At 37.4% G+C, this 14,610-nt stretch overlaps 1 protein-coding gene across 2 annotated transcripts in view; it reads left to right on the forward strand.

The window, feature by feature from the left end:
• The first annotated feature begins 634 nt into the window (after positions 1-634).
• The window catches only part of LOC107694334 (non-canonical poly(A) RNA polymerase PAPD7-like), a 16,350-nt gene continuing 2,374 nt past the window's right edge, over positions 635-14,610 (forward strand). Inside the window, exons 1-12 of one of the 2 annotated variants that reach the window (XM_016494009.1) lie at positions 635-1,585; positions 5,111-5,234; positions 5,334-5,380; positions 5,914-6,034; positions 6,195-6,302; positions 9,164-9,292; positions 9,527-9,740; positions 11,178-11,304; positions 11,390-11,496; positions 12,856-13,037; positions 14,290-14,436; positions 14,521-14,610. The exon at positions 14,521-14,610 is cut by the window's right edge and continues 2 nt beyond it. In XM_016494009.1, the coding sequence (XP_016349495.1) occupies positions 921-1,585; positions 5,111-5,234; positions 5,334-5,380; positions 5,914-6,034; positions 6,195-6,302; positions 9,164-9,292; positions 9,527-9,740; positions 11,178-11,304; positions 11,390-11,496; positions 12,856-13,037; positions 14,290-14,436; positions 14,521-14,610 (2,061 nt within the window). In that variant the 5' untranslated portion in view covers positions 635-920. The remainder of the gene's footprint in view (positions 1,586-5,110; positions 5,235-5,333; positions 5,381-5,913; positions 6,035-6,194; positions 6,303-9,163; positions 9,293-9,526; positions 9,741-11,177; positions 11,305-11,389; positions 11,497-12,855; positions 13,038-14,289; positions 14,437-14,520) is intronic. The other variant, XM_016494010.1, reaches the window with a different exon arrangement.

Raw genomic sequence — 14,610 nt, forward strand, 5'->3', positions numbered from 1 at the left:
GCTGGTCTACACAGAAGAAAGACCTGTCTAGACTCTGCCCCGGTACGAGTTGTGTCGAGCTATTCATTAGTCTGTTTGATGAGAAAAATATGAAATTGATAAAATGGGTTATTAATCCGTACATCTGCAGCAGTGGAGGACTATTATTCTGCTGCGTGATACTGCAGAAGAACTGAAGAAGGCACGGTTTGATCTTCGGCTGACCAATCAGCAGAAAGGGGCGTTTAATTCCCGCCCACATGAAGAAATCGAATATTCAAGCTGTTTATTCATTTTTCCATCCCTGAACGAAAAACGGAAATTTAAGCTGAATTCTCGTTTTCGTTTTTTGGAAAAAAACGAAAAAGGAGCCGTTTTCTCATTTTTCTACTTTCAATATTAAATCAAAAAACGAATGATCAAATGATACACGGATTCATCAATACGCTATTATTGCACACATCAACCCCCACACGGCCATTGTAAAAGCTGTTCTCAGTTCTCGCGCGTCGCGTGTATTAATCGCGCCGCGTCGCTCGTGGTGTAGATCGATTTTAGGCAGGGTTGTAAATTCAAATGTGTGTTCCTCGCGTTGAAGCCGTTCAGAAGGGTGGGGTTGCTCGATTGCGCCTGCTCGGTGTGGGCTGGAGTCTGGGGGGGGGGGGCTGCCCCGATGGTTTAAATCCTACACATGCGTACTGGATTTCGGGGTTCAAGGGAATAGGCTACGCCATATTGAAAACACTGTATAGTTTAGCTAACAGTTTATTGCTAGCGGGGGAAAAGGGCCACTAATTGATTCCCGTTGGTTGTGTCGTTCGGCACGTCGTTATTTTCCCTGTCGTTTCGCGTAGCCCCGTTTACAGGCACGTTCTCGCGGTCCGGACTCAAACTTCTCCGCTGAACGCTTGTTTGACAGCGCTGCTAGAAAGACGAGTTGAATGGATCCGAGGGTCGCTTGGATTCAGCCGGAACAGAAAGGTCCTGCGAACGCTTTATGGATGCGTGTGTGGGAGACGTCTCGGGTAAACCGGACTAACACGGGTCAGCACCAGAACCACCATCACAACAACCTCTGTGTCAATTCTCCGGCGTTTGACGTTTATAAGACTGTCGCGTCCAATGCGAATAACAGCACTAACATTAAAAGCAGCGGCTCTGCGGCTCACGCGTTAAATGGAAACACGGGAGACGGCGAAATGACCCAAAAGACCGGCTCGGTGGCGGATCCCGCGTCCAGCTGCTCTAAAATAAGGACTACAAGCCCTAATATGATCGCTGGGAATATGAACAAGGGGCATGCGTTTTTTACTTGCAGCGAGAGCGTGCTGAATAATGTCAACCATCATCATCATCACCCTTCTCATCCTCATCTACGGCACTTCCATCAAGAGCAGCAGCAGCAGAGTTGCATGAAGCGCCACCCGTCCCATCCGGCAGCGGTTCACAGCCACCATCACCACCACCATCATCCGGGCCGGAGGAAAAGCGACAACAAGGCCAGCACCTATGGGATAAACTACCTGCTCTCCAACTGGACTAACGGCAATTATGACAACTCCGGCACGCCGTGGAAGACGAGGAAATATAACCCAGGGGTTGACGGGTGAGATGAGCTTGATTTATAACAGCGGCGGTCGGGATGGGGCGTTATAATGTTACGCTGTCTTTCTGTGGCCTTTTCGTGTGTGATAAAGTGTCAGTGGGCCTTTTTTGTCGTGTTGGGCCGGGTAATTAGCTTTAGCCCGTTAGCCGGGGTGTCCTGGGTTCGGTTCGGAGCCGCTGCGGTCTGTGGGTTGGGTCACTTGTGGAATGTGAGCGTCTGATTACGGTTTGTAGCGATTCCGATTCGTCAACGATTCGATCTTTTGATTCGGATCTTTATATCAATGAATCTGTTGAACCGGCGTGTACGATTCATCCTCCAATCGTTTGGGGCGGTTTCCAGTCATAACTCATTAAAACGAGAACCAAACATGTCAGTTAACGTAAATGAAAATTGTGACCCTGGACCACAAAACCAGTCATAAGGGTAGATTTTTTTTAAATTGAGACGTATAACGTTACATCATCTGAAAGCTGAATAAATAAGCTTTCCATTGATGTTTGTTAGGTTTGGACAATATCTGGCTGAGATACAGCTATTTGTAAATCTGGAATCTGAGGGTGCAAAAAAAAAATCAATATTGAGAAAATTGGCTTTAAAGTTGTCCAAATTAAGTTCTTAGCAGTGCATATTACTAATCAAAAATTAAGTTTTGATATATTTACAGTAGGAAACTTACAAAATATCTTCCTGGACATGGAACATGATCTTTACTTTAATATCCTAATGTTTTTTGGCATAAAAGAAAAATAGATAATTTTGACCCATACAATGTATTGTTGGCGATTGCTACAAATATACCCGTGCTACTTAAGACTGCTTTTGTACTCCAGGGTCACAATTTTGTTGAAGTGAATTACGATTAATTAGCTAAATCAAAGCAGAAACCAGTTAAATTATGATATACAGTCTTCTTAACACTTGATAGAAAATAAATATATAATAGGCTTATTCAAATGTTCTAGTGTGGGTTCCGGAAGTAAAAAGCCTGTTCAGTTTCTTAAAGGGAAGTGATTTTTAGTGATGATAACTTATAAATCTCTAAAGACTGATCTACTGTGAGCTACAAGGTTGTTAATCAGCAGTATATGCAATAGTTGAAGCCATTAACCACTTTTTTTTTTCAACTTCTTTTAAATAATCATGTTCAACAGTGGCATTTTGGTGGGAAAGCTACATTACCCATGATTCAGCAGAGAAATCTCAACCAATTTGAGAACTGAGACTAAATTTGATTTTGCATTTTTTGAAAAAACTCTGCGATTGATAGTCATCTTCCCTATCCTTTCATATAAAATCATATCATAGTTCCTATATAAAACTATTGATTTAAACACTTGACTATGCATATAGAAATAATACATTATTCACTGCAAGATGTGCAGTTATAGTTATTTATAATTTGCTGAATATTTTGCAGTGAACATAAAATGTGTTTTTTCTATATGTATAATCAGCTGTTTAAATCAATGGTTTTATATTTATCTTTTTAATTGGATTGTTATTCGAAATGCTTAATGGGATTGTAGTTCTTTCCTGCATTAAAGCTGTTAAGCACAGTCTTGTTCAACTTCTCTGATTTTCAAATATTTTTCTGCTTCCAGTCAAAGTTTGTAATGTTTTGATTCCTCTCGTAGCTGGTTGGTTTGGTTCATGGTTTCTATAACTTTTCATGACTTTAAAAAAAATCCTAATGGCAAAATGAGAGATGCTTCTGGAACCAAGGCAGCTGGAAGAGTGGTTGGGCATTAATGCACTCTATATGCCATGCGGGGATCTCAGGGACCACGTGACGACACAACTGATCAGTAAACCTGAACCTGTTCAGACCTGAGTGACTTCATTTTTAAATGAGTTTATAAATACAGCAAGTGAGTTGTTGTTTGCTTATAGCTTTTAACTAACAGTTTTGTGTTACATTTGCTGTCATCGCCTGTCCATTAATGTTGGCTGTCAGCTAGATTCAGTTTTGGTGTTTGCCGATTTATGACTATAACACTGGACACACATGCATGCTTAAGTCTTTAGTAACTCAGCAATTGTAGGCTTGTAAGAAGGGACGAATCTGTTGCATGAACTTGTTATATTTGCGGCGGTGGTTCCAGACCTCTGGAATTTTTCCACAAAAGAATCTGGAACCGAATGAGGCATCGACTGTGTCCCAAAACCTAGTGAGTGGCCTGTGGAGTCCTTGACAGCATTTCTGTGTCATACACTCATAGGTGCAAAATACTGTTTAGGTGTTTAAGATTGGTGGACTTTGGTTTTCTTGGTATTTCCAGCTCTTATTTCTAATTTTCTAGGGAAATGAATAAGAACTTTTAAGTCTGTAAGTTATCTTAAAGTTTAAAGGGGTCATATGATGCAGCTAAAAATAACATTATTTTGTGTATTTGGTGTAATGAAATGTGTTTATGCGGTTTAAAGTTCAAAAAACACATTATTTTCCACATACTGTACATTATTGTTTCTCCTCTATGCCCCGCCTTTTTGAAACGCGTCGATTTTTACAAAGCTCATCGGTCTGAAAAAGCGAGGTGTGCTGTGATTGGCCAGCTATCCAGTGCGTTGTGATTGGCCGAATACCTCAAGCGTGAGACGGAAACGTTACGCCCCTCACATACTGTTGATGCCGTGTCCCGGCCCGGAGCGACAAGACAACATTAAAACCCATTACAAACGAGGCATTTGTTGCATCCAGTGGGAACATAATTACTGATTATAATGACTTATACTGTCTTTTTACGCGTTGCGTTGCATTGCATCGCGCCGCGTAAACATAAAACCTTGTAACACTCCAAAGAGAAAGGAAAAATTGAAATCGCATGATATGACCCCTTTAATTTAGAGACCCTGCTGTAGAACAGACTTAACTACAAGTCATAAGTATTTCATATGTGCATTTTTTTCCTATGAAATAAAAATGATTAAAAACAAAAATTAAATTAAAGTGTAATCAGCTCATCAAGGATGTTACCAAATATTCACAATTTGAAGGACCAAATGTAAATTGAATAATAATTTTTACAATACATCCATATAAATTTGTCTGCCACACTAAATATTGAATTTTTTGCCATTCTGTTGATCATGTTTCTCTGTATGGTTATATTTTTCATAGGGTTTCCATGCATAATGTTTTTTTTCAGACTTGGAATTTCTTAATGGTGATTTTTACTTCATTGTATTGCAATCTGGAGTATCTTTTCCATGTTTCAAGCATTAAATACTTCCGGCAGTTGATTTTATCCATAGGGAATTGATTGGATTGTGAAATGTGCATTTTTATACCAGAATGGAGCCAGATCGGCTATTGGTTAGCATTTAACCAGTCAAGTTATTTGTCCTGTAGCCCAAGTGTATTTACTGTACAGGTTGTTAATGTTTTTTTTTTCTTTTTTCTTTTACATTTTTAAAACAAATGTTAAGATTTTTGCTTTGACTCGTTGTGAAGGATATGCAACAACGACCTCTTAAATTGTACCAATTACCTTTCCATTATAATCATTTCTCATTTCTTCCAAGGTTGCATGAAGAAATCATGGACTTCTACAATTTCATGTCTCCTCGTCCTGAGGAGACCACCATGAGACAGGAGGTGGTGGACAGGATAGAGTCGGTCATCAAGGAGTTGTGGCCAACCGCTGAAGTAAGCCAGATTAAGAGTCGATGTCTTTGAAATTGAGCTATTAGCATTATAAATGAAAGTCAAAAATTCAAATGGATTTTTTTATTTGTATGTACTCAGGTCCAGATTTTTGGCAGCTTTAGCACTGGACTCTTTCTCCCAACCAGGTAAATGAATGCGTGTTTGATCTTGCACATTAAGTGACAACACAACAGTGAGATTTCGAACAGGACCGTTAGCAGATCTCAACATACGTAATGTGGCTCTCATGATCTGTTGTTGCTGTCATAACACTATTCACAGTTCGATGACTCTCACAGACTAGTGGGATCGGAGCACGTGCTTCATCATTATCACAGCCATAGCCTGCTAGCCTTTTTTGGCTCTGAGCTGTCTTTCAATAACTAAACTGACATTTTATGATCAATTGCAGTTTGTTAACTCCAGATATGAGGATGGCACAAATGATCTTAGATCTGTAGCTTGCAAAACTTGTACAGTCCAAAAAAATTGGTCTCTAAAGCTTGAAAGATTTTACTTGTGTTAATGTTAGTCAGTAGGCCTCATGTATTTGTCTGAACACTACTGAGAAGACAATGAATGTGCGTTTATTTAATGTTTTTGTTTTCATGTGATATGTGGGCTTTCGTTAGGCTTCATTGAGAGTGTTCTGAATCTGGCTGATTATTTTACACTGTAGTGACATTGACCTGGTGGTGTTTGGGAAATGGGAGAAACCTCCGCTGCAGCAGCTGGAGCAGGCGCTCAGAAAACACAATGTGGCAGAACCTTATTCCATCAAAGTTCTCGACAAAGCTACGGTACGAGTTTCCCTCTGTTGCTTTAACATCAACTACGCTCAGTTCATATTCAGTGGTTGTTGCTTGAATGTATCCCCTTTGGATGCTTTGCTTTAATTTTTTACATTTGGGGGATTCTTGGTCATTAATTGTGTTATATTCATATCTTTGAATTTTGAAGGTACCAATCATCAAACTGACAGATCAGGAGACCGAGGTGAAAGTGGACATAAGTTTTAACATGGAGACGGGCATCAAAGCTGCTAGCTTCATCAAAGAATATGTGAAGGTAAAAAAAATTGGTTTTGGCATATTTTGTAAATCTAATTTTACAAAATTTTGTAAAACTAGACTAAATGTATAGTTTCAAGATGGGCTGAATGTCTGAATATTGTTTGCTGGTTTACTTGTATTTATTGCTGTGTTCATTTGTACATTTTTGTTTTAGTTATAGTGTATGTCAAATTTTGATTAATTATGAAATTTGAAGGACATGTCGTTCAATAATTTTAGTCTTGCTAAAGTAGCATATCACTTTGTTTTAGTCTCTAAAAATAACATTTTAATTGGCATTATTTGCAAAATGACAGCATGTCAAACTGTAGCAGACAATAGAGTATTTACAACCTGTGGGAATACTTTTGACTATCATATTACTGAGTTCAACTTGACAGTAAAAAATGGATTTCTGTTTCAAATAAATGCTTTGTCAATGAAAGAATCCTGAAAAAAAAAGCTATATAAATGCATCATTCAAAAAGAAAAATTCTTAATGATCATGTGACACTGAAAACCATTGTAATGGCTGCAGAAAATTCAGCTTTGCATGACGGGAATAAATTACATTTTAATATTCAAATAGAAAACTTATTTTGAATTGTAATATTTCACAGTATTATTGTTTTGCTGTATAATTGGTCTTTTTGTTTAGTTCTAGTACATGGACTTTTGATGAAAAAGTCATGTCATATTCAGTATTTTTTGTCCATTTTACTTTCCACACAAATCATTTTATTTGTAATAGTAATATTTTAATTGTCTATAATATGCAAAAAGATGAGAACATATCAAGCTGAAACAGAGCCTTAATGACACATTGGGACTAATGTAATTTAGTTCAACTTTGTAAATGTTCCTTTTCTTTGTAAATGTAAGTTGTAAATTTTATGTCGTGACTATAGCTGATTAATCTTGCATATGTTTTAGTGAACAAAAGCAAAGCAGTTCAGTTTACCAGTCTTCAGTTCTTTCAGCTCATGTAGGCAATTCCCAACAGTCTTATGGTTACATTTTTGCATAAATCTTTCTACATTTTCTTGTGAAAACATTGTATGGGCATTGGCCATTGCGGTGTTACTTACTGCTGTACTTTAAGTCCCAAGCCAATAATGGCAGTCTGGCCATCACTGATAAAAGTGCTTTGACCTGATTCATTATACACAAAGGACATACAAATGAAAGGCTTGACTGTTGCTTAAAGTTTGGCTTCAAAGTCAAAATGAATTCTGTTATTGTAGGGACTCTGGAACTCTGTGTGGGGACGTTGCTTGTGTTTAGCTGCCAGTATGAAAGTATGCACAAAATTCTAATGGTTTTGATGTTGAAAAGAAGCATTTTGCTATGGGACTGACCACGGTGTGGTGCTGCTATTTATGTATATAAATATATAATATTTTTTCAGTTCATTTGGCCCACCTGCTAAAGGCAGGATGTACATTTTGAACCCTACTTGTATTTACATGTTTTATGTGTCCTAGATTTGCTCCATGTTTGCTAATTTGATGTCAGGCTTAAAGTGTCAGTGTGAGACTAAAGAGAGGAGGAGGGTGAAGCATAACTGAACATCTGTCAGCAAGCTTTCAGTGCAGATGTTTGAATAAGGAGATGACCTGCTGCCTTAATGCTCTTCTGCCAGGCTCATTTCCGTGTGCATACCTGCTGTACTGCTCTGTGACCGCAAGATCACCTTCATAGCTCTCATCTGTGCATCTATCAGAGGAAATTTAGGGATAAAGGGTCTGATTCACTAAACATGCATGCGCACAAATCTATACATGAAACATGAGTTACCAATCATAATTTAACTAACTTTTGTACTAAAATATATTGATAAACATGCTCCTTCAGATGGATTTTATAAGTTACACGATTATTGTAGGTGTAAAATTAAGTGTCCCAAAGCTGTCTTTTTTATCTTTTGAATCAGTCCAAAATAGTACTATATATATATATAGTTTACTTCATAAATTGAATAAAAACAAAGCAAAAACGCACCTGATGCACATTCTTTAGTCATCATTTTGTGGAAGTAGTGTTAAATCTTGCTGGGGTTTTTTTTTGTTTTGTTTTTTGTAGAAATGGTACTTCACACCTGATGTCGTCATAATTATGACTTTCCAGCTTGTAAATATGAACTAGTGAGCTTCTTGCTGTCTACTGCCTACACAGACAGGTATATTCTAGGGCAGCATCCTAAGTTAATTGGAACCTCATTGGTGATGAATGTGAAGGGCACTGAGACTCAGCTCGCTATTGGTTTCAAAGTAGTTTGATGTTAGCATATTTTTAAGGTAACACCTTAATAATTTCATAAACGTAATAGCTCACACAGATATTGTGTCAACCCCTTTGAGTTAAAATATGTGCTTTTTAAAAAAATATATATATTTTTTTTACGACGTTAGACATCGTAATTGACTTCCTAACTCATAAATTCAAACTTCCCAGGAGGACTTGAAACACTCCAATAGTGAATGACACCCAAAGCCTATAAGACGGTGTTGTTCTTACATGGTGGAGGAATGTAAGATGTATTGGCCCGTCCCCGGTTATCATAACACTTCACCTTATGTAAATATTTCTGCAGCTTCCGAACAGCTGCATTTTATCTACTGTGAAAGACAACCATGTATGCAGTTCCTGTGTTTTAGGCACATGCATGCGCAAGGCTTCACAAAACACTTTCGATATTCCTGACGTCAACGTGTAATGAGACACCTATTGTATCGTAAAAAATACCCTTTCATTAAAAAAAATCTTGCTGTGATCATTCAAGTGTTAGAGTCGCTTTTGAGATACCTCTTAATGCCTGGTGTAAATGAGGTTTGTTTGTTTTTTTTCTAAAATACCTTCTTTTGTTCTCCCACACAGAAGTATACCGTGCTGCCTTATTTAATCTTAGTGCTGAAGCAGTTCCTGCTGCAGCGAGACCTCAATGAAGTCTTCACGGGAGGAATCAGCTCCTACAGTCTCATCCTGATGGTCATCAGCTTCTTACAGGTGCAATATTAGCAGCCGGTCTGAAAACTGTCACGACATGCAGACGAAGAGAAGCGTTAAGAGTGTTTCATAATAAAAATAGCTTGATCTCGTCTCATTTAGAGATCTGTCATTACTTGTCAAGCATATTTTACTACCTTTGTCAGCCACACTCATTTCATAAACGACTATACCAAACAAATAAAGAGACTGTCTCATTTTGCCTATGGTTTTTTTTTTGGCTTACACCCGCAGTTACACCCAAGAATTGATGCTAGGAATCCCAACATGAACCTTGGCATTCTGCTCATCGAGTTCTTCGAGCTGTATGGAAGACACTTCAACTACCTGAAGACGGGCATCAGGATAAAGAACGGAGGTGCTTACATGGCTAAAGAGGACATCATGAAAGCCATGAGTAATGGCTACAGGCCCTCCATGCTCTGTATCGAGGACCCTCTTCTTCCAGGTACTGTTCAAGCTGTTTATCTAAAAATTGTTCCAATAATGCAAAACCTAGTGGGCTTCTTGTCTACTGCCTACATTGGCAGCTAGTTTCTGAGACCGCATCCTAACTGAATTGGAACCTCATAAATGACCAATTTCACTAATTTCTCACATGAATAATCGGCTCAATTAATTTCAGTACAGTTTGGTTTAGCATGTTGCTCAACATATTAATAATCTAATAAGCAGAAAGACATTTATTTTACGCCAATGTGTTATGGCAGAGATTCCTGAATTTTTTTTTGTTTTGTCAGCAGAACCCTTTAAATATTACTTGAAGTTCCCTCTGAGAATATGTCGGTTTAACATTACGTGTTTTATGATTTAATTTATAGTTTAGGAAAACCTGCATTATGGCATGGAATAAAATGTATGTTCTTTCAACGTCTTTGGTCACGTTGCTCTCCACAATGCATTCTTGTATTGCTTTTTCAATGAATCCAAATTTGGCCAAAACAAGTTATCTAAGAAGGCAGCTGCCTATGTTTTAGGACAGATTTCACATCATTAACTTCGCCTGTGATGCCTTAAGATGCTGTCTAGGTAGGCTGCTCACTAGGTTTTGGAAAAGAGCCATTGATGAGAGACTTTTGCAATTTGCTTGAGAAAATGGGATGACTGTTGTTGCTGGTATTTGCTTTTAGGCAATAGAAGTAATTTGATGCAAGCAATACTGAAAGCAATTTACTGAAAGTTGTTTAGTTAACCATTAAGAACTCTATTCATTACACCGTGAAACAAACTTTTGTATAAGTTGTTTCACTTTTGTTTTAAATTTCTTTGAAGTTTGTCATGCTGAATGCTGACAATTTTGTGTATCATTAATAGTGAAACGGTGAATCATTATATAGTGAATCATGAAAACTTAAAAAGTTGACAACTTATACAAGGTAATCTGTTATTACTCATGCATAAAAATTACATGGTACATTCGTAATACTGAGCTAACAACCGTTTAAGATAAACGGTTACCAAAAGCGAATGGTCTAAAACTTCAGAAATGTACGTTTGATGATTTGTCTTTTATGACTAGTCCCACAATGTTCTGGAATGTTTCAGAAAGCACTAGAATGTTACAGAAACTTCTAGAATGTTCCCATCCTTGCAAAAGCAACATATAAAAAAACAACACGCAAAATTATTACAAAAAACATATATATGATAAACCGATGTTTCATAAACCTAAATATTTACAAAAATATTGATGCTACATGGAAAAATATATATATATGTATATATGTGTGTATGTAAGTACAATAATTAGCACCACATAATTACAGAAGAATCATAAGCAGTGAAAATGTATTTTGTTTATATGTATTGTATGTGTGTGTGTATGAATATAATATAATATAATATGTTTGTATGTTTTATTTTTTTCTTTTCCATGCTTGTTTAGGTAATGACGTGGGCAGAAGCTCGTATGGTGCCATGCAGGTGAAGGAGGCTTTTGACTATGCGTATATAATACTGGGACACGCCGTCTCACCTCTCGCACGTTCTTACCCCAATAAAGACAGTGACAGGTACGGCTCTCATCTGCATACAAGCACCTTCACCCTAGTTCTCTCAAACTCTTGATTTAATTAGCCACTTATCTTGTCCCCTCAGCACTTTGGGCCGCATAATTAAAGTCACCCAGGAAGTCATCAACTACAGGGAGTGGATCATAAAGAAGTGGGGTTGCAGACACAACGCCCACATTGAGAGGAACAAGGGTGCGTCTGAATATGAAGACACTTTCTCACAATGTACCTGTTATGACTTCAGATACTAAGTGAATTTCATTCAGGATGTTTGTGTTTTTGATTGAACTTCATAATGTGCAATACTCATTGATAAGGCATTATAGACCATCTGAGTGGACCAGTCACTGATGTTCTGGTGTTCAAGAAGTTTTACAGCAATGTTAGGATGACTTTTAAGACGGCACATTACCCTAAATACAGGTGCATCTCAATAAATTAGAATGTCGTGGAAAAGTTCATTTATTTTAGTAATTCAACTCAAATTGTGAAACTCTTTGAGCTGAATTACTGAAATAAATGAACTTTTCCACGACATTCTAATTTACTGAGATGCACCTGTAGTCTAATAGTCTTATAGTCTTCCTCTAGTAAATCTGCCATGATAGTTATGTCAAAACATTTTATTAATTCACAGAAACTAGGAGTATCCATACGTAAAATTATGTAATAATTCTGAATTTCAGAAGCCAAATGTGTTAAGAGCTAACTTTTTAATTTTACGTTATTTATTAGATGGCTTTTTCAGACGTTTGTGATCCATTGGATTAGGATTTTTTAAAAAAAAAATAAAATTCTACTTAAAATACTTTAGAACTTAGCATGAATAGAAAATTTGTATTGTCTTTATAAAAAATAGCAAAGATGTTTTAAGATTCATTTACATGACACATCCAGGTCTAAATCACATTTTTTTTTAATTAGCCTTCCTTATATATCTAAGTTTTTCTAGACTGCAGAAACTCTTTCGAAGGAAAAACAATAATGATATAAATGTTAAAATAAGGCCCTCTAGTGGACCCAGAATCCTGGTTAAGGACCACAGGTCTAGATTTTGGACAAATGAGAAATTAAGTAAATATATTCTAAAGTTAATACAAAGAAATTAAACTGGACTATTTTGTCTGATGAAAGCATAACATTTCATTGGTCAACAAATGCCTGTTACAGAGTGCTTTGCAGCAGCTGATGTTTGCAGTAATGAAGTGTCACTTTGGCAAACCCTTGCATTTTGTTTTTACATTGCATTGATGTCAATGGATTTGAAACATTTTCTGATGCAGCGTAACTTTGTAGGTGCCCTTGAAGTGCATTTTATCCCTTTTACACCTTATTCTTGACTTTTGTGATTTAATGTGTTTTCTTAAACTGACGCTTGGTAGCTTAGTTTGGAAATGGAGTATGTGACCTTTTGAAAACTGGCTGTGGAGGTCCTCAGTCTGCTTTGACAGTCCGTTACCTGCTCTGCAGCGAATCCGCCCATAACCTGCTCTGATTCGGTGTAATTTGTAGTCGTGTATGGCTGATGTTTTGGGTGTCTTCTGCATGCAGGTCCATCTCATAAAGACTCCGTGGGGCAGGTGGAGACAGGCACACTGCTGGGTGTAGGTGTGGAGGACCAGCAGCAGAGGGACTCGGTGTCTCCTCGCAGCGCAGACTCCCCCATGTCCCTCTCCAGCCCTCAACAGCACTCCTCCGCCTCTTCTGCGTCCTCGCTGTCAGGCAGTGATATCGTAAGCATTGCCTTTCATCCATGTCCATACAACCCTATAAACATACTGCATTACATGGGATATTCAACATTTTAAGGCCTCTAGATGATCTCAATCGAAACGTTTGTGAAACAGCTGTTGTGCACCATCTCTACTAAATGCCTTCTGTTGTCTGATTGTTAGTTTATTAATTTTTTATTGGAAGTAATAGGCCTTTCAGTGTAATTGTAAAAACCTCTCTTATTAGGTTGTGGTTCATGTGTCTTTTTGCTGTGAAAACTTTAATGATTTTTATAAAGCAAATGTAAGAATAGCTTTAATATTGTTGTTGGTGACATTTAAAGATGAGGGTCAAAGACGAGAGATCCCAATTTGGTGTCTGCATTAAATTAAATAGTGAAAACTGATTTTATATGCATAAAAAGTATATTAAATGTAAGTAAAATGTCAGCTTTAATGCTTCAAATAACTTTTGTGAAAATTTAAGATTAAGAATATGGGTGAAAATAATCATCATCATTCAGTGTAACTGATGTATTTATGTAATTAAACTGTATTAAACTTTTATTGTTTTGATTTTTGAACATCCTTTTTGTCTTTGACCCATGAACATTTACTGACCTAAAGAAACTTAGCTTTATTTGATTATCTATACCTTATATTTTTATAAAATTCGTGTTCAAATGTGCGTATTAAATATGAATCAGGCTTCTGAGGATTGTTTATTTGTTCATCTCTCAATAAATTTATGTTGGTAATATGATAATATTGAAGCTGTAGAGCTCTGCTAAGCAAAAACTAAGCATTTAAATATCTTACTATGTCGTCATTATTGGAAGATATAGTGACAAATGATATTTATATGTATTTTATGTACGTAGTCTGTTATGTGCTTATAAAGATCTCATTGATTTGCATTACAAGCTATCAGAATTTCATCTTTTGCCCATATTAATATCAGCTACTGCACCAAGGTATAAAAACCATAAAACCCTGATTTATCAAATACGAATATCAAAAATAATATAATTGTAAGATTTTGTCAAGAGGTTCAATACACTACACTACTCCAATTTTAAAAAAAGGGGGGATGGGGGGTATATATATATATATATATATATATATATATATATCCCTGTAAAAGACTGACATATGAAATAATAGTGAGAAAATAAATATTTCTATGTATTATTCTGACTATTATTTCATATGTCAGGCTTTTACAAGGTTAGATTGTCGTTCCCTCTCACATATTTGACTTCTGCTCCTTCAGGACTCTGACTCCACACCGTATGTCGCTCCACCTGTAGCCCCCTTCCTTCTCCAGATCCTGGCACCAGGTCCCCTGCCAGCAGTGCTTCAGATGGCCACGGGCAAAGCCAGCATCACGGCAGCGCTCACCATGCCTCCGGCTGCCCAGGTCAGGGGCTGTTTTAGTTAATAGTTGAATTTGATGATGAAGATTCTTTGATGGGTAGGTAGCTTCCCCTCTGTGTTTCTCCAGGCGAGAGTGTCAATCCCCGGCAATCTTTCAGTCCACGCTCTACCTGGCAGACAGGTGTGTATGGCAGATGGACTACCCCCATACTTCCAC

The sequence above is a fragment of the Sinocyclocheilus anshuiensis genome, unplaced genomic scaffold (genome assembly GCF_001515605.1).
Source record: "Sinocyclocheilus anshuiensis isolate Anshui unplaced genomic scaffold, SAMN03320099.WGS_v1.1 scaffold1240, whole genome shotgun sequence".
Classification (NCBI taxonomy): domain Eukaryota; kingdom Metazoa; phylum Chordata; class Actinopteri; order Cypriniformes; family Cyprinidae; genus Sinocyclocheilus; species Sinocyclocheilus anshuiensis.